At 40.7% G+C, this 24,161-nt stretch overlaps 1 protein-coding gene and 1 pseudogene across 1 annotated transcript in view; one reads left to right on the top strand and one right to left on the bottom strand.

Moving 5' to 3' along the window:
- The window catches only part of LOC105511381, a 1,948-nt pseudogene extending 1,531 nt beyond the window's left edge, over window positions 1-417 (top strand).
- UBE3C (ubiquitin protein ligase E3C) overlaps window positions 1-24,161 on the bottom strand; it is a 117,251-nt gene that overhangs the window by 79,367 nt on the left and 13,723 nt on the right. Inside the window, exons 5-9 of the mRNA XM_011941601.1 lie at window positions 19,604-19,761; window positions 16,193-16,346; window positions 15,538-15,758; window positions 13,829-13,980; window positions 10,840-11,027 (exon numbers count right to left, since the gene is read on the bottom strand). Of these exons, the coding sequence (XP_011796991.1) occupies window positions 10,840-11,027; window positions 13,829-13,980; window positions 15,538-15,758; window positions 16,193-16,346; window positions 19,604-19,761 (873 nt within the window). The remainder of the gene's footprint in view (window positions 1-10,839; window positions 11,028-13,828; window positions 13,981-15,537; window positions 15,759-16,192; window positions 16,347-19,603; window positions 19,762-24,161) is intronic.

The raw sequence follows: 24,161 nt of genomic DNA, 5'->3' as shown, positions 1-24,161 counted from the left end.
GCTTCAGTGCCTTGTTCATGGTGGCCAAGTGAATTTGGATATGGAGGATCATCAGGATCAAGAATACATAAAACCTAGATTAAGGTTCAAGGCTTTTAGTGGAGAAGAACAAAAACTTGAAAGCCTTACACCTAAGGAGGATAAATCAATACTTAACGCAGTTGTTCTTATTGATGATTCAGTGCCAACAACAAAAATTCAAATCAGGTTAGCGGATGGGAGTTGTCTGATACAAAGATTCAATAGTATACACAGGATCCTGGATGTCCGGAACCGGGAACTTTACTGTACAGTCTCGTCGTGAATTTGCAGCTCTTTATTCTTGTGGCTTCATTTTCGAATAAAGAGCTAACAGATGAAAACCTGACACTGCTAGAAGCAGGTATTCTTAACTGTGTTACTCCAGCAACTAAATAATACTGTTCCTGTCCCTGCAGTAGCATGTGGGAATAGATGATGTGTCATATTAGTAAGGACAATACCTCCAGCATTAAAAAAAAAAGATGATTATTTTTACAGTTAAATTTTGGTTTTATTATTATTCCGTCTTCCAACCCGAATATAGAGAAATTTGGATCAGGAATAGACCTTGAGATAAGTATGTTTGAGTTTTTAGTTGAAGGACTGGCTTATGTTGATAGTTTTTGGATTTGTAGGCAAATCAGTTTGTTACATGCTTAGTGTTAATGTAACAACATTTGTTTGCAGAAAAAAAAATGGACAAAATCCCTTTCTGAGAAATGCATTTGGTAAAATTTGCACTAGTTTCTTGATGCAGCACTGACCAACAGCCACTAAGAAATCTTTTTATCAAATAAGTTGAAAATCTGTAATAAATAATGAAAAGTGTCTATTTTGAAATTGTTTGATCATACAATAATTATTTAGCCTATTAAGATTTTACACATCCTTTTTACCTACTAGTAAATTTATTTACTATAGATATATTACTAGTTTAGATATATTACTAGCATCAGAAACTAAAGTTTTGCCTTGTATTTTACAGAATTATGACTGTTGTGAACTTAAACAGAAACACATAATGGTCAGCAATTCTTTTTTTTGAGATGGAGTTTTGCTCTTGTTGCCCAGGCTGGAGTGCAATGGCATGATCTCCGCTCACCGCAACCTCCGCCTCCCAGGTTCAAGACATTCTCCTGTCTCAGCCTCCCGAGTAGCTGGGATTACAGGTAAGTGCCACCACGCCTGGCTAATTTTTGTATTTTTAGTAGAGACAGGGTTTTTCTCCTTGTTGGTCAGGCTGGTCTCAAACTCCTGACCTCAAGTGATCCACCCACCTAAGCCTCCCAAAGTGCTGGGATTACAGGCGTGAGCCACTGCGCCCAGCCTAAAGGTCAGCAATTCTTAAGAAGATATGGTAAACAGCAACAACATTTCAAAATCAAGTAATTACAGTCCCTCCCAAAGCTTGCCTTGATCACATTCATTTACTCATTCAACACATTTTTCTAGGAAACTCACTATACATACTAAACACTCTTCTATGTGCTCAACCTAGAATGTCTTCTCCAGAACAAGACTAGTGCAGAAATACAGGAATGTATATTCTGTCAGACAGACTAGATCAAAAGAATTACCAGCATAACTGTTTGCATTTCTGAAGCCAGAAGTTTTTCCTTCTTCCCAGACACCACTTCATCCTTAGTTATCACTTCTGGTTAGTTTTCCATCGCCACCATAACAAGTTACAAAATGTGGCTTAAAATAGCACAAATTTATTATCTTAACAATTCTATAGGTTAGGAGTCCAAACGGGTTGCGTGGTGCTTTTAAGATCAGTTCGTTGGCAGGGTTGCAGAGGAGAATCATTTCCTTATCATTCCACCTTCTAGAGGACATCCACATTCCTTGGCTTGTGGCCTCCTTCTTCCACCTTAAAAACCAGCACTGTTTCTTCTCTACGACCTGTCTGTTATCACCTCTCTCTGGCGCCAGCCTAGAGGGCCTCTCTGCAGGACTCATGATTAAATTAGGTCCACTGGATAATCTGGGCTTATCTCCTTGTCTTGAAATCCACAGTAACCTTAATTACATCCGCAAAATCTCTTTTACCATTTAAGGTTACATACAGGTTTGGAGATTAGGACATTAACATTCTACATGGAACATTAGTCTTCTTGCCTACTACAGTGCCCCCCTATCCCCGCTCCACCCCTGTGTTAAAGATTCAGATCCATCACAAAGAAATTTACATCACTCATAGGTGCTCAAAAGTCACAACCCATTATTACAGCATCAACTCTAAATCCAAAATCTTATCTGAGTCTCACCAACTCAAAAGTCTCAAATCTCACATTAAAGCCATCTAAATTTGGGAGAGGATCTGGGTGTGATTTCTGGGGCATAATTCTCCTCCGTCTGTGCACTTGCGAACCTAGAGAACAAGTTATCTGCTCCCAAGTATGATGGCCTGACAGGCATACAGTAACAGTTACACACATTCCTGTTCAAAAAGCAGAAATTGAGATGAAAAAAGGAGCCATCAGCACCAATCAATTTGCAAAACCAGCTAGGCACCGTCCTTTAAGTTTCAAGGCCTGGGAGTAATCTTCAGCTCACTGCTCAGTTCTCTGGGCTTGTGACTGTCTCAGTCATCTTTACTTTTTCACGAAAGGTAGCACACGTTTGCAGCTGAGTATCAGCTTATCAGTTTGTTTCTTCTTTTATGTTCTCCAAAGCTTTCTGTTAAAAATGGTGGTTTTCTGCTGCTATAACATTGTCAAGTAACTTGTGGGTCTCTTACGTATGTCATGGGGATTCACTCATTTAGACAGAAGGCTCCTCACGTATCTTTCCTGGAAAATCCTGTCTCTATTTTTGGCTTTTTCTGAAATAGCTGAGAGGATCTATGATTCACACCCTTAATCTCTTCACAGAGCCTTTTGTGTGACTTGATACTCAGACCTTTTGGTGTTTCGGAAGTATCAGCAGGTTCTACAGCCATACCTTCATCACTCTCTCTAGAGAAGGCCGTCCTGACAGTGAATCTCTTAGTTTTAGTGGCTGTTGCTTTGAATAGGCCACGAATTTCCCAAATCATCAAGTCCTGGTTTCTTTATATGTAACAGTTCTTCCCTCAATTTATCTACCTCCTTCCACATCTTACTATAATCAACAAGAAGACAGCAGTCTGTACCTTCCACAGCTTGCTTAGAAATATCCTCAACAAAATATTGAAGTCATCGCTTAAAAATTCTGCTTTTCCCATAACTACAGGACACAATTCAGCTTAGCTTTTTGCCACTATGTAACAAGGACCCCTTTCCTCCAGTTTTCCAATAACATATTCCTCATTTTCTACCAACTGTCTATTCATGATGATTTCGATATTCTACAGCAATCGAGGTATTCTCTACAATACTTTCTTCCCTCAAGGCCTCCCTAGCATTAACATTCCACATTTCTACTAAGTCTGTTTAAGGCAATTCAGCTTCTTTCTGGCATGCTCCTCAGACTTCTTCCAGCCTCTACCTACTGCCCAAGTCCAGAGCCACTTTTCCATTTTTAGGTATTTGTTACAGCAGCACCCCAAGTACCTAGAAGTCTTTGATGCCTACTTTGCTGCCAGATGACTTGAATATACTACTAGATTTGGAATTCACCCTTCTCCAGGGTCACTGCTTATTTCAAAGCGGTGAATTTACCTGTGCTAGGGTTTTCATACTGGGAGTGCTACCAGAACTACCACAGGATGAAAGTGGTGAGCCCACCACTGCAGAGAAGTTTTCTCAGCACCGTAATTTAGAGGAATTCTTCTCAAAACAAGCCCTATTCCTTTTTCACTTACTAAAAATAACCTGGATAATGTATATCAGCCAGCTCCATTTCAAAAAGATTACCAGGGTAAAACAACTTTTTCATGGGTCAAAATCATCTTGAACATTGTAAATCAAAGGGCACTGTCCTGTTTTGGATTAACAAAACAGGAAAAACAACCAAACCTTGTAAAATTATTTGAAATTTTCTTGTTTTTATCATTTCAGTGCCTATAGATGCACATACAAAAACAACTGCCAGTTTTGTATATAATAGTCTTCCAAAATAGAGATTTACATTAGGAGAGAATTAAACATCCAGGAAGGATGAACAGTATTTCATGTGTGCTATGTAGTGTTTTGCTTCATTGAGAGTCATTTTCATGAATTATTTTTACTACTGCAGTCATCTTACATTTATAATCATCTCAAAAAAGACGTCACAATGAACAGACAACCACGTGTGAGGTCAGTCATTTTGCATGATGTACGTAATCAAAAAGTTTGAAATGTCTGTTTACTAATAAAGAATGTTTTCACTGAAAAAAACATCCAAAAAAACAAAGACAAATCTCTGACGGTTATTTAGTTTGGGGCTCTACTTCTAAAATGTAAAGAAGTGATATTCTTCTCTCACATAGTGGGATGGATTAAAAATTACTCATTAAGCTTTATTTAGCTGTAACAATCCCATGAGTTAATCAGTAAGCCAGGTCATAAATTCAGGTCAGTTTTCCATGGGGACTCTCTTGAGTTATGAAGGAGAACACAATGGAAGACACTGGCTCCTACATAAAGAGTCAAGGCCACCACAGCACGGCATCCTCTGAGAATTCCCGGCTAAGTCCAGGTGCCACAGGTAAAAGAAACAGTGAGGCACCCAATGATCTGTCTAACTCTTACAGCACACAACGACAAATGCAACAATTTGTGTTTTTCTGCTGAAATTTTTCTTTAAAAAAAGTATTACTGGATACTTCTAATGCCATAAAAAGCAATAAAACAGACATATAATAATTTGCATCAGATAATGCAAGATTAAAAATAAATTCCAAATGTCCTTACTAATAAAAATTTTAAGGTATATTTCTTATGGAGACAAGTCGCTAAAAAATTGTTCTTCACAAACTAGTAGCTAAGAATAGAAGATAAGCTTTAGACAGTCAGATGTGTTAACACTCCAGTACTAAAACCACAACCAATTTAAACAGTCAGTCCCCTTTTTACTGGTAATTAATTTTCTTTAATTAAAAGATTTACAGATTCAAAAAATATACTTTCCCTCGTGTGACAGTTTAAAATGGGGGTGGCATTCATTACCTCAAATGTCTTCTTTGAAAATCCCTTCTCTCTCCTTTTTTTTTTTTTTAAGTTTATGCCTTTTATTAACTCACACACAGTTACTTGTCTTCTGGTTTGTTGAAGCAGTAGTCAGACAACATTTGCCACAATAATGTCCGTCAAAGTGACCTGCCATAAACACCCTAGCACTACATTCATCAGATGGGCACTCTCGACGAAGACAGCTCATTTTGCCATTCTCATCCACCTTCTAATACTTCAGGACAGCCAGCTTCACCTTCTTTCTCTTGTGCTTCTTCCTCTTGGCAGTGGGGTAAGACTACTTCCTTTTCTTAGCACCACCAGGAAGTCTCAACACAAGATGAAGAGTGGGCTCCTTTTGAATGTTGTAGTCAGACAGTACATCCATCTTCCAGTTGCTTGCCAGCAAAGATTAGTCTCTGCTCATCAGGAGGAATTCCTTGCTTATCCTGGATCTTGGCCTTTACATTTTCTATCATATCCACGGGTTCGACCTCAGGGGTGATGGTCTTCCCTGTAAGGATTTTATGAAAATCTGCGTTTTGGTGGCGGCTCCACCGCAGATGGCGGATGGAAAGGGAAGCTCCTTCTCTTCCTGTTTCTTAACGAGTGTAAAAGAAAACTTCAAAAACGTGGTAGGGATTTAGAATCGCTTTGGTGGAATATGCTTCTTTCAAGTTGACTCATATTTCCCGTGAAACAACTATTACTCACAAATGTTCTGAAAATTATTAGAAGATTCAGAACTATGAATTATATTGCTAAAGTTGATGAAGGTAAGTCTATTTTATTTATTTGATGTGTCTAACAATAGCTAATGGAAATTAGTTTATAATCTATATAGGATTTCAAAATAGATTTAATTTTAAGATCACTATGTGTTGAAATATTTAAAAGCTCATCAACGTTACTTGAACTTCATGAAAGAGAATACAAATTTTTAACATGAATCATCAATAGCTTATTAATTTTATTGATTATAATGAAAATATCACTGATAATAAAAGCAACTATGAAATTATACGCAAAATTTATTTCTCCAGGTACATCCTTAATATATTTTCTAAAATATTATAAAAACTTGTTTACAAATACATATATATGTATACACATATTTAATTATACATATACAATGAAAAACAAATCTGTATTCTCCTGCATTGAAGTCATCTGTGTAATCATTTTATCCCCAATGATTGAAGTACGAGATAAGAAGTTATAAATCTCTCAGAGATAAAGAGCATTCATCACCACCACACACACCCCAGTTCTTGGAAAACACATGGCAAAGAACTGGTTAGAAAACACAAGGGGGGCCAGAAGCGGTGACTCCAACCTGCAATCGCAGCACTCTGCGAGGCTGAGGGCTGAGACAAGCAGATTACTTGGGCCGAGGTGTTCGAAACCAGCCTAGGCAACACGGCAGAACTCCATTTCTACAAAAATTACAAAAAATTAGCCAGGTGTGGTGGCACGCCTATAGTCCCAGCTACTCAAGGGTGCTGAGGTAGGAGGATCACCTGAGCCCGGGAGGCAGAGGTTTCAATGAGCCGAGATCACGCCACTGCACTCCAGCCTGGGTGACAAAGTGAGACCTTGTCTCAAAAAACAAAAACAAAAATAAAGACAAAACCAATAAACACCACACACACACACGCGCGCGCGCGGACAGAAAAGCACTGTACTTCGAGGCACACTACTGTTTATCTAAATCACAATGATTAATAACACAAGACATAATTAAGCTGCCTCAATGTATTAGTTTTTGGTGGAAAAATCAAGCATATGTTGAAATAAAACTAGAAGTGTCTTTATGATTTATCTATGAAACTGCGGGCAAATTATAACATTAACCTCTTTGATCCCTAAAACACTGTCTTCAAAATTCTACTTCAAAACTTTTAGATCCATCAATGGGGTAAAAGAGCCAAGCCCCTGACAACATGCCAGCCCAGACATTAACGGGAAGAGACTGGCATACGTAAAAGGAAAGGGGCATGAAACACCATGGAGGCATAAAAAAGCACAATGGGATCAAGAAAATGCAATATATGCCTTTTTGCCTCATTTATGGTTGGAGAAAAAGTATTTTGTGCTAGAAATAAAGTTGAGAGGTAAACAAATGCTTGATAACAAGCGGATACTGCAAAAATCAATAATCTAAGGAATGTGATTATTTTCCTAAAAGCAAAGGGAGTCTACACTGTTCAAGAGAATGCAATAATCAAGGTTATATTTTCCACAAGTCAGACTGGCAAATCACGACACAGAGAATACAGCTCTCAAGCACCACGGTGGGAATACCGAGCCAAACCCTGGGCAGCACCGTCCACCAGCACCTTCTGTGAGGGACCGTCCACCAGTACCTTCTGTGAGGGACCGTCCACCAGCACCTTCTGTGAGGGTGGGTGTTTTCTAATCTGTGCTGTCCGATAAGGCAGCCCCTGGCTACATGTGGCTACTGGGCACTTGAAATGTGGCTTGGGTAGCCGAGGATCTGAGTCTTGTGCTTCTATTTAATTTACTTGAAAACACACGTCACTGGTGGCTACCATGCAGGACACTGTAGCTTCAGGTTGCAGATACAGACAACCAAGTAGATGACGAGCCTGTTCCCCAAAATAGGAACAGAAAAAGGAGGCTCTTAAGAGGGAGAGATGTTGGACTCAACTTCAGACCCTGTGAGGGGACAGAAGAGAGGTCCCCGGGGACATCTCCTATTAAGCAGGTGCACTTGTGTCTGGAGCTCCAGAAAGTTACTTAAACTAAAGACACAAATGTGAGAGTCACTAGAATGTAGCTGAAGCCACTTGTATGAAAGAGATTGCCCAGAGGACCAAATAAAGAACTAAAAAACTAGGCTGGGCGCAGGGGCTCACGCCTGTAATCCCAGCACTTTAGGAAGCTGAGGCGGGCGATCACCTGAAGTCAGGAGTTCGAGACCAGCCTGTCCAACATGGTGAAACCCCGTCTCTACTAAAAATACAAAAATTAGCTGGGCGTGGTGGTGGGTGTCTGTAATCCCAGCTACTCGGAAGGCTGAGGTAGGAGAATCGCTTGAACCCTGGAGGTGGAGGTTGCAGTGAGCCGAGATCGCACCATTGCACTCCAGCCTGGGTGACAAGGCAAGACTCTGCCGCAAACAAATGACCCCAAAAAACTGAATACGAAAAGAAGTTTAGGAAACAGTGAAGAAGAGGAAAAAAGAACCCACAAAAGAAACCGAGAAGCCCAAGTAAAGGAGAAATCACGTGAATATGGTGTCTATGAAAGAAGCGGGTGAAAGAGGGTCAGGAAAAGGAAGGACGAGGAATGTCAAATACACACAAAGGCCAGGAATGCGGCGGGGCTGAGTGGGCACCGCAGGCCTCATCTAAGTAGGGGCACAAATGCAGTCAATGAAACACGGAAACAGTACCCACTAAAAATCCCAAGTACGCCAGGATGAAAGTCAAACACTTTTCTAACAGGCTGTCTTTGGTAGCCTACTTTCTTATTTTAGTTGTCTGACACCGGAGTAGAGCCTTTATTTTTTGCCCCCTTACAATACAGCCAGTGAATATTTACTCATATTTTAAAATAGTGGATATTAAAAACGTTACATCCAAATTTCCACGTCCAATAATATATCCAAAATTTCCTCTCACAAAAGGAGCTGGCAATTCTTTTATTACTTAACCAATTTTAAAATATTAAGTCATTCACCTAATCCAAAACTCAGAGTGATATAAAAATAGCGCACTCAGAAGAGCACGTCTGCTCCAGCCCCAGCTTCCTCGGCATATTCAGACACAAGTGTTCACTTTTATGAGTTTCTTGTATATGCTTCCAAGTTTCTTTATGCATTATGAATATATATTCTTATTTTTTCCATCCTTCTTACAGGAAAAGCTGGTTCTTCTATATACTGTCCTGTGTCTTCCCTGTTTTCATGTATGCATCTGTCTCGGAAATCTTTCCATGTCAGGGTACAAAGGTCTCCACATTCATTTGTACACCCTGACAATCAGTGTTAAACAGAAATTAAATGGCAAATCCTAACTCTGAAAATAAAAGGGACTAACATTAATCAGTGAGGGCTCGAGAATGAGTTATCAGCCTGGGAACATACTAATCTTTTAAATACTTTTTAAAAAAAATCAAAATTGAAAGCAGTTAAAATCTGTAACAGTCAAAGTAAACCTATTTGCTCTCTCTAAATACAAGAACCTAATATGTTTAAGCCATAAATAAAATTCCTAGAGTAGTTTCTTAGAGGAAATAGGTGTTGTACTCATAAAATCAAGCCTACACAGAAAGTTCCTTCACCCATTAAACACCTTTTGGAAGCAGTTCTCTAGTAAACCTCAGACCAGGGCAGTGATGCATTTCAATCCAGCAATTACTATCCACAGCAATGGGCTGTCTGCTACAATAAAAGCGAGTGTCCTGGTTCAGCTGCTACGATCCTCAGATCTCACATCCTGCTCTCATGCAATTAGCCCGCAAAGAGCTAATGACCTAATCTAGGAGCCACAGTTTCACTGACATCCACTTCCTCCGATGGTAATAAACACCAGTGAGTGAAGACAGCACCTCATTAGTTGGCTACATTAGTGTTTACAAGGCCATTTCAACCGATGGGTTTTTTACTTACAGTTCATTTCAAAGAATGCTTTCCTAACCAACCGAAATCACTCTTCATATGATGGGATGGCATTTTATAACAAAGAGAATCCTGTAGGGTAACATGAATTAATGTCAGACCTGCTTACTGACTGACAGCTTTTGCCTGTGCAACATCAGTCCCTTGGGTCCTAGCAGAACTACTCCATATATTTTACACTGTATCCAATCGAGCATTTTTCTGTTAAATTCTCAAGAAACCACTAACATCACTCAAAATGGAGGGAAAGAAAATCGTTTAAGATTACTGTCACAATTTTCTAAGCACAAATTGGCCATATTTTTACCTTGCATGTTTTGTTTTGTCTGAACCAAAAGTTTATTTCAAAGGCTGAAAAGCAAAAATTTATTTTTAGGGATAAATTGTCAAGGACAATCTAATTAAAAGGGTACTATGAAGGCTGGGTGTGATGGCTCATGCCCGTAATCCCAGCACTTTGGGAGGCTGAGGCAGAAAGACTGCTTGAGCCCTGGAGTTTGAGACAGCCTGGTAAACATAGTGAGGCCCTGTCTCTACAAAAAATAAAAAAAATTAGCCAGGTGTGGTGGTGCACGCCTATGGTCCCAGCTACTCAGGAGGCTGGGGTGAAAGGATCACTTGAGCCCAGGAAGTGAAGGCTGCAGTGAGCTATGATCACACCACTGCACTCTGGGTAACAGAGTGAGATGCTGTCTGAAGAAAAACAAAACAAAACAAAACAAAACAAAAAATACCTCACAAAACACGAGTACTATGAAAAAAAGCCTAAAAAGATATGTAACACAGTGGTTCACTAATGCAGGTATGAGTCCAACCTTTCAAATACGCGAATAAACTCACATTCGTAAAGTACTACAGAAAATATTACACATAGGGTACTTCAGAGCCTCACAGGCCAGGAAAAGGTCTCAGTATTTGTTGGTTTGGAAAAGAGAAACACGAACGATTTTTTTATGAAACGCTTGGACAGTAGAATATCCTACATCAAGCTCTACCAGAAAAGAGCAGATGAAACTTAAGAGGAGAGCAATTCCCAGGGAGGAAGGTACGTTCTCTGGCTGGCGCCCCCTGGCACAGACACCCACGGATACTTGCCTGACTTTGGGCACCATCATGCGGTGCTGTACCATCAGCGTGTGGCAGACGGACGCCATGGTGGTGAAGACCTCCTCGCTTGCAGAGTCCCTCCACACCAGGTTGAGCAGGGTGTTGGTCTGCTGCTTTGTGTCCAGCTTCTTCAGACATTCCTCTGTTATGTATGATACTGACAGTCTGCCGTCCTCCTAGAACATACCAGAACAACCAGTCTCCATAAATGTGCTCAACTGGAACGTCCTCTACACTACAAACGTATACGAAATCACATTCTTCTTCAGGCAAAGAAAGATAGGCATCATCTCAAAATTATCCACATCACAATAAACTTAGTGTGAAATCCTCTAGGGATCCAGTCAACAGTAGCATCCATTTTGCCTAACACAGTAACAAACTGTGAATACCTGGTTTTTACCCATGGTAACAGTAGCTTCAGTATTTACATTTCAAAAAAACTTCATTTCCTATTTTTTTTTTAGAGCAAGTTGTACTAAGACAAGCAGACATAGTGAAACTATTATCATCTGATGGCATTTTCATTTTAATTTGAGATCACCGTTTAAGCAAAATAAGTGAGAGTATTAAATTAAAAAAAAATTTTTTTTTTGAGACAGTCTTGCTCTGTCACCCAGACCGGACTGAGTGGCACAATCTCGGCTACTGCAACCTCTACCTCCCGGATTCAAGCAATTCTCCCACCTCAGCTTCCCAAGTAGCTGGGACTCGCCTGCCTCCACACCCAGCTAATTTTTGTATTTTTAGCAGAGACAGGGTTTCACCATGTTGGTCAGGCTGGTCTTGAACTCCTAACCTCAAGTGATCCAGCCGCCTCAGCCTTCCAAAGTGCTGAGATTACAGGTATGAGCCACTGCTCCCAGCCTATTAAAGAACTTTTTAAAATCAAAGGCTATACAAAAGAAATCTATTTTATATCTTAATCTCTCCAGAAGATTGGATTCACTGAATAAAACCCAAGCCAATCTATGCAATTTACTCATTTGGGGCAGTAACCAAAGATATATACTTTTTTCATATGTATGTGTATATATGAATATATATATGAATGTGAATATACACATAACATTGGGTATTGCTGACTGTACTGTTTGGAAACTTGGATGAATACAATTTATGTATAATAACTTACCAAACACTGCTTTATAGATAAAAGCAGTAAATTCATCTGTCAAACATGAATCTTTAACATAAAGCCTAATAAAAGGTATGTCAGAATGAGAGAGTAATCCTAGCACTACTATTTTTGTAGTGTACAATTTTAAAATAAATTATACATAAGCTACAAGTGAACAGATTATACAGAAACCTAAAGGCAAAAGAGCTTATCAAGGGAGAACTCTGACCTTGGAAAAATCTCATACAATCACATCAGGTTTTATATAATTAAGTGCCGTGGGAAAGAAAAGGCAACACAGAAACATACACGTAAGAGACCTGGCAAAGAAAGAATGACTTGGAGTGAACCCTACGAGTGCCTGGCTCAAAACGGGGTCTTTAGTTCTCAGCCCAAATGTGGACAATACCCAAGGCAAAGGAAGAACGAAGAGAATAAACTAAAAAAGGAAATTAAAGTATAAAGCTATATAATACACAGACCTTAAAACCCTTAAAAAAGAATATAGAGTAAAATTTTCTACGGTTGTAAATAATTTTAAAAATCAAGAAACTGATCCCACTTCTTAAATGTTCCAAGTGTAAGCACAAGCAAGAGAGCCTGCAGGTTCTTTCCTGGTCCTCATGCTCTGCCTTCGTCGTGTGCGCACACCCACAGCGAGGAAAAACTCTGTCCTCTCTCGCTGAGAAAGCCCACAGCCTCATCTTCACATGAATACAAAATACACTGTGTACAAATAAGGGTTTAACTTCACAAATTCTACGGAAGGTAACTATTTAATAACTTTCTTCCAAAAACAAAAATTTTATCTACATTACATCTACAGAACCCACTTTTTATAACCATACCAAAAAAAACCGAATACTTATTGGTGTACGGTTTGGACAGATCCAACAGTTCCAGCATCCATTATCCACTATAAAAACGGCTTCACCCCTTTGTAATCAGCCTGCCCCTCAGCCATGAGCTCTGGCAGTGAATATTATCTGTTCCTTTCTTCATCTTTTTTTATTTAAAAAAAAAAAAAATCAAGCCCTGAGCTTACTTCTCGATCCTTTTCTTATTGCTGCGATCTCTTTCATTCAAAGCTGGTGAAGCTCTTTGTCCAGGAAGGTGCAGCACTGCACTGACACACCCACTTCACAATATTTTAAAAATTTACTTCACCTGGAAGTAAAAATTTACCTCACCTGGAAGCCGAGACCCTCTCAAGTATATTTTGTGATTACACTTAGTAGTAATTAATATAAAACTCCTTAATGAAAAAATAACTTATGATAGCCATACCTCAAGCCATTTCAATTGCTTAAGACCAAAAAAAGTCATTGGCAGTTAAATTCTTTAAGTAAAACACAAATTATATATGCATGTATATATAATTTTAAAGTTTTTTATTCCTTGAAAATATACTGTAAACTCAATAATAAGGGAAAAGAGGTAAGAACATTAAAGTAATTTTTAAATAAACAACATTTATCCTCTATAAAATTAGCAGGAATTAATGGAAGACACTACCCAGTGTTCACAGGGTAAAAAGGAACTTTTTGACCCAACAATTTCACTTCTAGAAAATATTTCCTAATAACTAAGTTAACATACAGTATAATCCTATTTTGCCTAAAAAACCAAACACAAAGCTATCTGTCTCCATTTACACTTCCATAAACGTACTAAGAAAGCGGTGGAAGAGACTGTTTCCAATCATCACAAACTGCAGCAAGGCGGCTGAAGGGGCTTCTCCGTAAAGGCTGCTTGAGGGTCTGACTCGTGTAACTGAAACTATAGGTGGACAGAGAGCTAGAAGATCCCATGGGGCCGCTTGCATCGCAGGCCTCAGATGCAGGGCACGGGGCTTACCGGGCTTGAGGGCTTGTCGGCTTCTTCACTCTCCTCCTCGGAGTCACTGGCTGAGTCGTGACAGCTCGCGCTGGCAGGAGAGACTGGTAACTGAGAGAGGAAGGTCTGCAGCACCCGCAAATACACCAGCAGCCCTTCCTCAGAGAGGGCCCCTTTGTAAAACAATCAGTTAAAACGTATTTTAGTTAAACATTATTTTTTAAAATGGAAAACGACGCCATTTTTCCTCAGATGCAGAGAGGCATTTCTGACCAGATCTTATTTAAAAAATTCTAACTGTGTTATAACAGGAAACATATTTAGATTTTGTCCCCATTCATGTCAGAAAGCACCTACAACTCTTGGAATTTCCTGAAAGGTAAGTGTCTCTTGTTATTTATAGCCAGCCCTTTGTGATCATACTTGAGTTTATGCACTGAAGTGACTTACGGTGAGGCCATCTAGGGGACTCAGAATGGGGCTTTTCACCAGAAAAACGCAGTGATCAGAGGGTTGGAACGTTCAGCCCCACACACCAACTTCCAAGGGGCTGTCTGTGGGGAGGGACACTGGAGAAGCAGCACCATAAAACTCAACAGGAAGACACAATGAGCTGAACACAGGGAGGTGTTGAGAGCGTGGAGTGCCTGGAGAAGGCATGGAAGCTTGGCATTCCTGCACACCTCAGCTTCCTGAGTTCTGTGAGCTGTCCTAGTCAATTACCAAACCCAAGCAGGGGCTGAGGAGCCCCCACTTTTGCAGGTTGGTCACAAGTATAGGTGACAACCTACTACTTGTAATCGGCCTCTGAAGTGGGTGTAGTCTTGCAGGACTAAGCCCTCAGATGATGCGATTTGACATTATCTCTGGGTGGACGGCATCAGAATTGAATTGAACTGCGGAATACCTAGTTGGTGTCCACTGCAGAACTGCTTGGTGTGTGGGAAAAAAAAACCACACCCACATTTCTGCTCACAGAATTTTTCAGTGTTGAGTTCTCGAGAGAGTAAGAAAAACAGTTTGGGCTGGGCGCAGTGGCTCAAGCCTGTAATCCCAGCACTTTGGAAGGCCGAGGTGGGCAGATAATGAGGTCAAGAGATCGAGACCATCCTGGCCAACATAGTGAAACCCCGTCTCTGCTAAAAATACAAAAATTAGCTGGGTGTGGTGACGCGTGCCTGTAGTCCCAGCTATTCAGGAGGCTGAGGCAGGAGAATCACTTGAACCCGGGAGGCGGAGGCTGCAGTGAGCGGAGATGGAGCCACTGCACTCCAGCCTGGCAACAGAGCGAGACTCCGTCTCCCCTCCGCCCCCGCCCCACAAAAAGTTTGGTTTTCGGGTTTTCCTATATTTCTTTCATGAATAATTCATGCATGCATGTATGTATGTTTTCAAACATACTACAGGAAGATGTTATTCTAGAAGAGGCATACTGGAAGTTTAGCAGAGGCAGGGAAACGGCCTGACGCACAGAAGAGCTTTCCCATTTAACTCCGTTAACTCTATTAAAATAATCTGTGTGGCCCCAGAAGACATCTACACGTCAGTCTTTTCCACTGTATCTGGAAAGTCTCCCCAGGAACGCTGCCCATACCACAGCCCTTCAGCAAATACACGCTTCCAGGAGAGGCCCACCTTTCCATAACACCTGCCACCACATGGCCTTCTCGACTCATCTGCCAATGCTACCCATCTGTGTGTTCAGGTAAAAAAGATCTTGTATTTCATACCCAAGTAATTTTCGCCAACAGTTAAAACGAAATAGAAAAGCCAGGGTGCTCCACCACTCTTTCTTGAACATCTACTCTCTATTAACAACAGTGCATTCAGAAAGGGCTCATAAGGGAAAATGGTCTGTGCATCTGCTAGCGCCGGAATGATGAAATGAAAAATCTGATCTGTAAAAGGTGCTGCCAGAAACTCCTCTGTGAAGGCTGTAAAAATCTGTTGCCTGAAAAAGAAAAACAGAAGCTTTTTATAAAATCAAATTATACTGTCCACCCAAACCCTGATTAAAATAACCTTTCAAAATATCCTTCTAAAAAGATAACCTACTCTTCTAAATTAGCCAAGTTAACCATTTTAATATCAACTAGATCAACCTAAAGTAAACTTAATGTCTTCTCTATTAAGATAACTACCATGTTTTCGTTAATTTTTGAGTTACTTAGAAAAGCAGGAAAATAGCCATGTTATCAGAATCACAAATTTATATTAGGCTACAGGCCAGAAAGAAAAAGTACACTTTCCTATAAACTAAACCAACACTAATAAAGTAAAAATCTGACTTTTAAGTCTATATTGAAAATCACATCCTATGTAAAAGTTACAATCAGATACAGATCTTGTGAAATGACAAAATCAAGAAATCCATTCCAGTCTCACCTCGCACCTTCCGGACAGGAGTTGTAAATAAAGTGCAATGGTTTTAGAACATTCTCTAGCAAAATTTTTGCTATAGGAACTCGAGATAAATCAGAATATTCAATACTTGATGGAAGCTTGCTGTTAATCAACAAATAGAGAGACCTATAATACCCTACAAGGAAAAACACATATTTAAAATTTTTTACATATTTTCTTATAATAAGGAAAAAAACTTGCCAATTTTTAAATCCTTTTTACAATCTCTACAGGTCCAAACTTAAGTTAGTTCTTTAACATGTTAGTAAGGAAAACTAAATAAATATATAGGCAGATGAAAGGTATACAAACCTCAAGTACCAGCAACTGTCAACTACAGCCAAGCTCATTTCACCTGTATACACTCATTTGGAAGGAAGTCTAAGATGTAATTATTTTAGTATATCATTAAGAGACTATTTTTAAAACCATTATCACAGCTAAAATAAATGAAGAGGAGTTCCTTAATACCACAAGTATCTAGTCAGTGTTCAAGTGTCCAATTGTCTCATGTTAGCAATTCTGTTTAACTAGTTTGCTTGCATCAGGAACTGAATAAGGACCAAATATTGTGATTTTATAATTTGTCCCTGATTTGTGCATTTTTTAAACACCATGTTGAACTCATAGAGTTGAACATATTGGTACGTTTCATTTCACTGTAGTCCCGACCTCACGCTGCTCCACCTGGGGCCCTGGGGTGGGCTTTAGGAGGCTCCTGAGCCCCAGGGTCATTGGTAGTCCTGCGTCCCACCCTGCAATCATCAGCCTTTTCTCCAGGAACTCTTAAGCTCCTTTTAGAGGAGATGGTGTACTTGGAGACAACAATCTGGGAACTGAAGAAGTTAACAGTTTAAAGGCAACTTATACGTAAATTGAAACAACTTTCAGAACCTCTTAAAATTTCCAGCCCATGCTTTTGATAGGAACTCTGGGTGGGGGGCAGTGACCATAAACTCTGGGTATCAAGAGTGATCCAAATAATATATTCTTTCAGAATCACTTACTCCATTTTTATAGAATAAGAACAACGTTCAAGTGCAATTCTTGAGTATCTCATCATATACAAGCGTATTTGGTGGCACATTAAAAACAATCCATCTGCGTGGGCTGGTTTGAAACAGTCCTACACAGCTTCATATCTGAGTGAAGATCACTAAACAACGCATACTCAGTAATTTATCGTTAGACCCACTTTGTAACTACCCCGTCAAACGTCAAACGTCAAACGTAGCGTGTACTGATAACTAGTGAAACTCAATATGAAAGCCTGAAAGCTCTTTTGCTATGAAACTAAAAAGATAAAAATCTGTAATCCCAGCACTTTGGGAGGCTGAGACGGGCGGATCACGAGGTCAGGAGATCGAGACCATCCTGGCTAACATGGTGAAACCCCATCTCTACTAAAAAACACAAAAAACTAGCCGGGCGAGGTGGCAGGCGCCTGTAGTCCCAGCTACTCAGGAGGCTGAGGCAGGAGAATGGCGTGAACCCGGAAGGCGGAGCTTGCAGTGAGCTGAGATCCGGCCACAGCACTCCAGCCTGGGTGGCAGAGCGAGACTCCGTCTCAAAAAAAAAAAAAAAAGAATTTAAAAAAAATACATCGAGACTTTAAAAAACTAACGTAACTAACAATGTAACGTAACTAACACTGCACATACTGAACAGACGGACAACATGACAAAGGTTCTGTCGCAAAGGTTAAAAAGCTTCATGGCACATAACGTGCAATAACAATACAAATAATTACACTACAATTTAAAAAGGCTAAAATTTTATGGACTGTTAGGAAGTAAAACAACTGCTGTACCAGAGAAGATGCTAGAAGCAGCAGTTTCTGTGTAAGATTTTAAAGCACTTCTTCTATTGGGACACATTTCAAATAACGCATATTTCTTAACTATCTTCCTTACAATTTTAGAAAACAAGTACAAATTCTCGAATGCTCAGTCTTAAAACAGTATATATGTCAACTAATACAATGAACCACTTTTAATTATTAGTTTTTGTTTTTTTTTGAGACGGAGTCTCACTCTGTCGCCCAGGCTGGAGTGCAGTGGCCAGATCTCAGCTCACTGCAAGGCTCCGCCTCCCGGGTTTATGCCATTCTCCTGCCTCAGCCTCCCGAGTAGCTGGGACTACAGGCGCCCACCACCTCACCCGGCTAGTTTTTGTATTTTTAGTAGAGACGGGGTTTCACCGGGTTAGCCAGGATGGCCTCGATCTCCTGACCTCATGATCCGCCCGTCTCAGCCTCCCAAAGTGCTGGGATTACAGGCTTGAGCCACCGCGCCCGGCCAATAATTAGTTTTTAAAAGATCAAATTCCACAACTTTCAGTTTACTTTTAATTAACTCGGAATACTGTTTCCCTAAGTTTTCAACAAACTAAGGAGTCTAAAAAATAGTAATATGCCAAGCAGAAGAGTTGAAATAAATATGAATTTACTTTCTGTAGTTTTAACAGAGGACCAAGTGGTCCACATTTCAAGTCTGCTAGATGTAACCTAGACTATGACTTCAAATGAACAAAAGCACAGTTACTCATAATTCTATCTGTAGCCATAGCTTTCTAGACCTCCCTTCACAACTAGTCTCGCACACATTTTTAATGCTGACAAATATTTCTCAAGTCCAGGAGTCCTGAAATGCTTGCGTTTCTACCTATGAGGATGTTGGAACCGAAAGTCTGTTTTAGGATTTATACTGCTCATTTCATAAAAGCTTAAAAATCATGTTTATTTCATACCTTTTCTCCAAAAAGTGTCACTAATGTGTCCTCAAGGGTCTCAGACATAGTTCATTACAGCTTCTACAGTGTAGTCATTTTAGGAGCATTATCAATGTATTAAAACTTTAGCACTGAGTTAGAAAATTCAAACTAAATATCCTATTCTCTTCTACTGAACTAACATGAAAGGACATCATTCTTGGAAGAAAAATCATTTAACAAAATTTACTTTTTCATAAGGCTCTTGGAGTGATTGATGTTCAACTCATACATTGGTGGCACTACCTTTCCCATTCACTCAGAATGACCAGAAGGCGGTAAGAGCCCTTCCTGCTCAGGTGAAGGACCGGTAGCTGCACTGCAGACACAAATCTTGGATGACGGGACAACTGATGAAAGTATACGTCAGTTCTGTTCATTTCCAAGCAAAAGAAAAAGGCAAAGAGAGTAGCATGTTTCTGAATTTTCAGAGTGGGTGGAGCCAAGGACAGATGCTGGAATCGGGGACTGTGGTGGGCACCTGTGGATGTAGCACAAGGCGTCTGGGACACCAGTGCCGCTCTGACACTGAGACTGAGTGCACAGGCTCACAGCGGCAGGCTGGCCTCTGCTTACTCCCCATCGGGAGGCTGAGCCACAGTTCTCACCCTGCCTGCTACTTACCATTGTGAATCATGTAGTGCAAAATCTGTTCAATCACTGACACCACATAGCTAGCATCTTGTAAAACAGGCAAGTAAGTATCCTCAGACGAAAATACTTCAAGCATTCTCATTGGAAGCGCAACATTCAAACTGTCATCATTACAGTTTTGCAGCAACCTGTAAAAATGAAAGAAAGTATTCACATACTGCCTGAATGGCAAAATGTCACTAGTTTCCCCAAGTTACTCTCAGTGACAATGGTTAAGAAACTATTCCAGTACAAGATTATCTCTGAAAAAAGGGACATCTTACAGATAGACAGGGAAATATCCAACTAACATTCAGTCATTCAGACAGTTTTTAAAAGAATTCTCGTTAACTTGTCTGGCACTAAGTTCACAGACAAGAAAAATGGACAGTGGAGAAATGAACACGAAAAATTAAAGATTACAAAACACTATAAGAAGTATTATAATCCATGAATTGTACCAATAAGCTGCATTTAATTAAACTGAGATACGAATCTCTTTAACAGTGCATATCACCTCCTTAAAGATGCTTTTGAGACTTTCCATGCCTGCAATATCCCCCAAATAGAGCAATGATATATTTCTGATCTTAAGTCAACTCCCATTTTGACTAAGGCTTCCCTTCTTACTATGAGAAGAACTGCAGGCAGAAGGGAAGGCTTAGTTACCCATTTAAAGAGGGCGGTACAGTAAGTCTGGGCCGGTCACACCAATCAAGACACAGAACACATCTGTCACCCACAAAAGTTTCTTCTTGGTTGTCTCTAGTCCATTCCTCCCTTTTTCTCCCCTACTCTAATCCTTCTTTCTATCAAAAACTTTGTCTAACACCGAACTTATTTTCAGATTTCTCCTGTTGTCTCCACAATGTATTTTATAGCTATTTTTCCTTTTTTTTTTTTTTTTTGAGGCGGAGTCTCGCTCTGTCGCCCAGGCTGCAGTGCAGTGGCCGGATCTCAGCTCACTGCAAGCTCCGCCTCCCGGGTTTACGCCATTCTCCTGCCTCAGCCTCCTGAGTAGCTGGGACTACAGGCGCCCGCCACCTCGCCCGGCTAGTTTTTTGTATTTTTTAGTAGAGACGGGGTTTCACCGTGTTAGCCAAGATGGTCTTGATCTCCTGACCTCGTGATCCGCCCGTCTCGGCCTCCCAAAGTGCTGGGATTACAGGCTTGAGCCACCGCGCCCGGCCTATTTTTCCTTTTTTTTTTTTTTTTTTTTTTTTTTTTTTGAGGCGGAGTCTCGCTCTGTCGCCCAGGCTGCAGTGCAGTGGCCGGATCTCAGCTCACTGCAAGCTCCGCCTCCCGGGTTTACGCCATTCTCCTGCCTCAGCCTCCTGAGTAGCTGGGACTACAGGCGCCCGCCACCTCGCCCGGCTAGTTTTTTGTATTTTTTAGTAGAGACGGGGTTTCACCGTGTTAGCCAAGATGGTCTTGATCTCCTGACCTCGTGATCCGCCCGTCTCGGCCTCCCAAAGTGCTGGGATTACAGGCTTGAGCCACCGCACCCGGCCTATTTTTCCTTTTTTTAAAGAAACAGAATCCATCTGATCACACATCACCTTTAATGAGGGACCCAGGAGGCTGTTTTGGTGCCTCACTGAAACCGACTTCTCTATGTGACAAAAGCATTCTGCCCTGCCAGGAGGCGAATACCGTGCAGGGCTCTGGGTGGGGTGTGTCTACGCGGCTCATCCGCTTCTGCCTTCTGTCTTGATAGAGCCGCAAAGCCCAGGAGAGACAGGGGGTGATGACCCAGAGGGCAGGACACCCAGCAAGACCTTGTTTTGCTTTTGCCCTTTTCACAACTTTCTCCTCAGCACCACACTGGTGTCTCGTGAGGGGTGTAGGAGTGCAGGAGGAGTGAGGCTACACATAACAAGCGGATAGCCACAAAGGGCGGTGGCGGGCAGTGGGAGAGCCTCTTGTCAACCCAGAAAGTCAGCAGCATGTGTGCTGATGATCCCATGTGAGAGAGAAACCCGATAATGCAACAGGGAAAAGTGCTGGAATGGTGCCTCGAGTGAGAGATACCACAGGATGTAGCTCCAGGGTTATGGGGACAGCCTTGGATGGGAAAAGGATATCCATATTGTCAAGAGACAACCCACTTAAAAAAGTGAAAGATTTGAGCAGACTCTTGAAGAATAGCCATGTGAGTGACCAGTATGCTCCTGAAAAACACCCACCATCATTAGTAATCCAGGAAATATAAACTCCAATCACAATAAAATACAACTACACAGCCATCAGAATGGCTGGGTTTTGACAGATGTCAATACCAAGGGTTCAGGATACGGAGGAACTGCGCCTCTCGTATGCTGCTGTTCTAAGTTTGGTAGTTTCTTCTAAAGTGAAATATGTAACTACCATGTGACCCAGTGATTCCATGACTTCGGAAATGTTCAACAGCATTAAAAAATATGTATGTGATTAGTCATAAAAGGAGTTACAGGTGGTTCTGGAAGGCCACATTTATAGAAAAAGAAAAATTCAATGTTCTGCCACATGGCAGACAAGACTATCGACTTACTAACACACACTGGAAATACAATTTCTAACATTTACGTTTTGTTAAAATTCCATTTCTCATCAAAAAGAATCAGTGCTCCTTAGAGAAAACAGCCCCAGGCCTGGGGCAGAGAGAGCACTTGAGCCTCTGTGACCTCACAGAAAACAAAGATCTCTCAAAATACAAATGAGGCCAAGCCAAGCAAAACGGGCTGCTTGGCCGGGCGCAGTGGCTCACGCCTGTAATCCCAGCACTTTGGGAAGCCAAGGCAGGCAGATCACGAGGTCAGGAGATTGAGACCATCCTGGCTAATATGGTGAAACCCCGTCTTTACTAAAAATACAAAAAATTAGCCGAGCGTGGTGGCGAGCGCCTGTAGTCCCAGCTACCCAGGAGGCTGAGGCAGGAGAATGGCGTGAACCTGGGAGGCAGAGCTTGCAGTGAGCCGAGATCGCGCCACTGCACTCCAGCCTGAGTGACAGAGCAAGACACCGTCTCAAAAAAAAGAAAAAAGAAAAAAGAAAAGAAAACAGGGCTCCTTATAGGGCGCTCCCTATCTATAAGCAGACCACTAAAACACACTGTATTTTTAAAAATACATGAGACCTTAATGAGATTAAAGAGGAAAGATGAGGAGGAGTGTTTTGTCGTTGCTTTTAAAGAAACATGGATTTGGCTGGGCACGGTGGCTCACGCCTGTAATCCCAGCACTTTGGGAGGCCAAGGCAGGTGGATGAACTGAGGTCAGGAGTTCGAGACCAGCCTGGCCAACATGGCAAAACCACGTCTCTACTAAAAACACAAAAATTAGCTGGATGTGGTGGCACATACCTGTGGTCCCAGCTACTCAAGAAGCTGGGGTAGGAGAACTGCTTGAACCCAGGAGGTAGAGGTTGCAGTGAGCCAAGATTGCGCCACTGCACTCCAGCCTGGGTGACAGAGCAAGACTCTATCTCAAAAATAAAAATAAATAAATACATAAAAATAAATAAATAATAAAAAAGAAACATGGTATTGCTCTGCTGCCCAAACGGGAGTTCAGTAGCACAATCACAGCTCACTGCAGCCTTGAACTCCTGGGCATCAGGAGTTTCTTGTATTAGAAATTTTTAAAAATAAAAGTTGGGAAAAGAATAATTATATTTAGATTATTTGCTTACACAAATACATTCAAAAGTTACATTAGAGGTGTTTTACAAACTACAACCCACAGGCCAAACCAGCCCTAGGGCTGCTTTTTGTACAGTTGTTGAGTGAAGCATGATTCCTTTATTTTTAAACAGTTGTAAGCAAAAGGCAAGAAAAATATATAATAGAGACCATATGTGGACCACAAACCCTAAAATACTTGCTATCTCGCCATTTACAGAAAAAGTTTGCAAACTCCTGCTTTACAGAAAGAATGTATACAATGTGTTTTTCAAACTAAAAGTTTATCAAAGAAATAAGTTAGAAAAAATATGAATTACTGGCATCTGGGATCCTCCTGGTTCTCTCTTCTACTAATAGGTTCTTTATTCCTATCTTTGGTCCAGATAAGTATTTTGGAAAAATCAGTTTAAAAAGACTAGTCCTGATAGTAATCCTAAACAAATATTACAGGCAGTGTCCAGAAAATTAACTGAAATTATACTAAAGATTCAGAATCATTTGAGAATTTTACTACTGTTGAGACATAAGCGATTTATTAAAAACTGGTAAAGGTGTTATATTCAGGCAATATAATTCACATCACTGACACGTGTTCTTTTGGACACTGAATGCAAAAAAGTCACGGCAGTGGCTTATGTTGAGTTCCTACATAAATAATAAAAAGCCTGATGAAAGGTGTATTCTAAAGAAGGGGCTTTCAAACTGCATTTTGGTGGAGACCCCTATGGAATGGAATCATTCTCACACATCAGGAGTCCTCTTTTGGCTGGCCTTCCATTCTCCAGTAACCAGGATGGCCAACATTCACAAGATAATTCCAGGGCATCCTTGAAAGAAAAAGTCATCTGAAAGACACTGATATATGTGTCTTCATTTATATCTCATGCC

This window comes from Colobus angolensis, unplaced genomic scaffold (assembly GCF_000951035.1).
Source record: "Colobus angolensis palliatus isolate OR3802 unplaced genomic scaffold, Cang.pa_1.0 Scaffold2, whole genome shotgun sequence".
NCBI lineage: Eukaryota > Metazoa > Chordata > Mammalia > Primates > Cercopithecidae > Colobus > Colobus angolensis.
The sequence above is the reverse complement of the archived record's forward strand: the minus strand, read 5'-3'. Positions and strand labels throughout refer to the sequence as shown.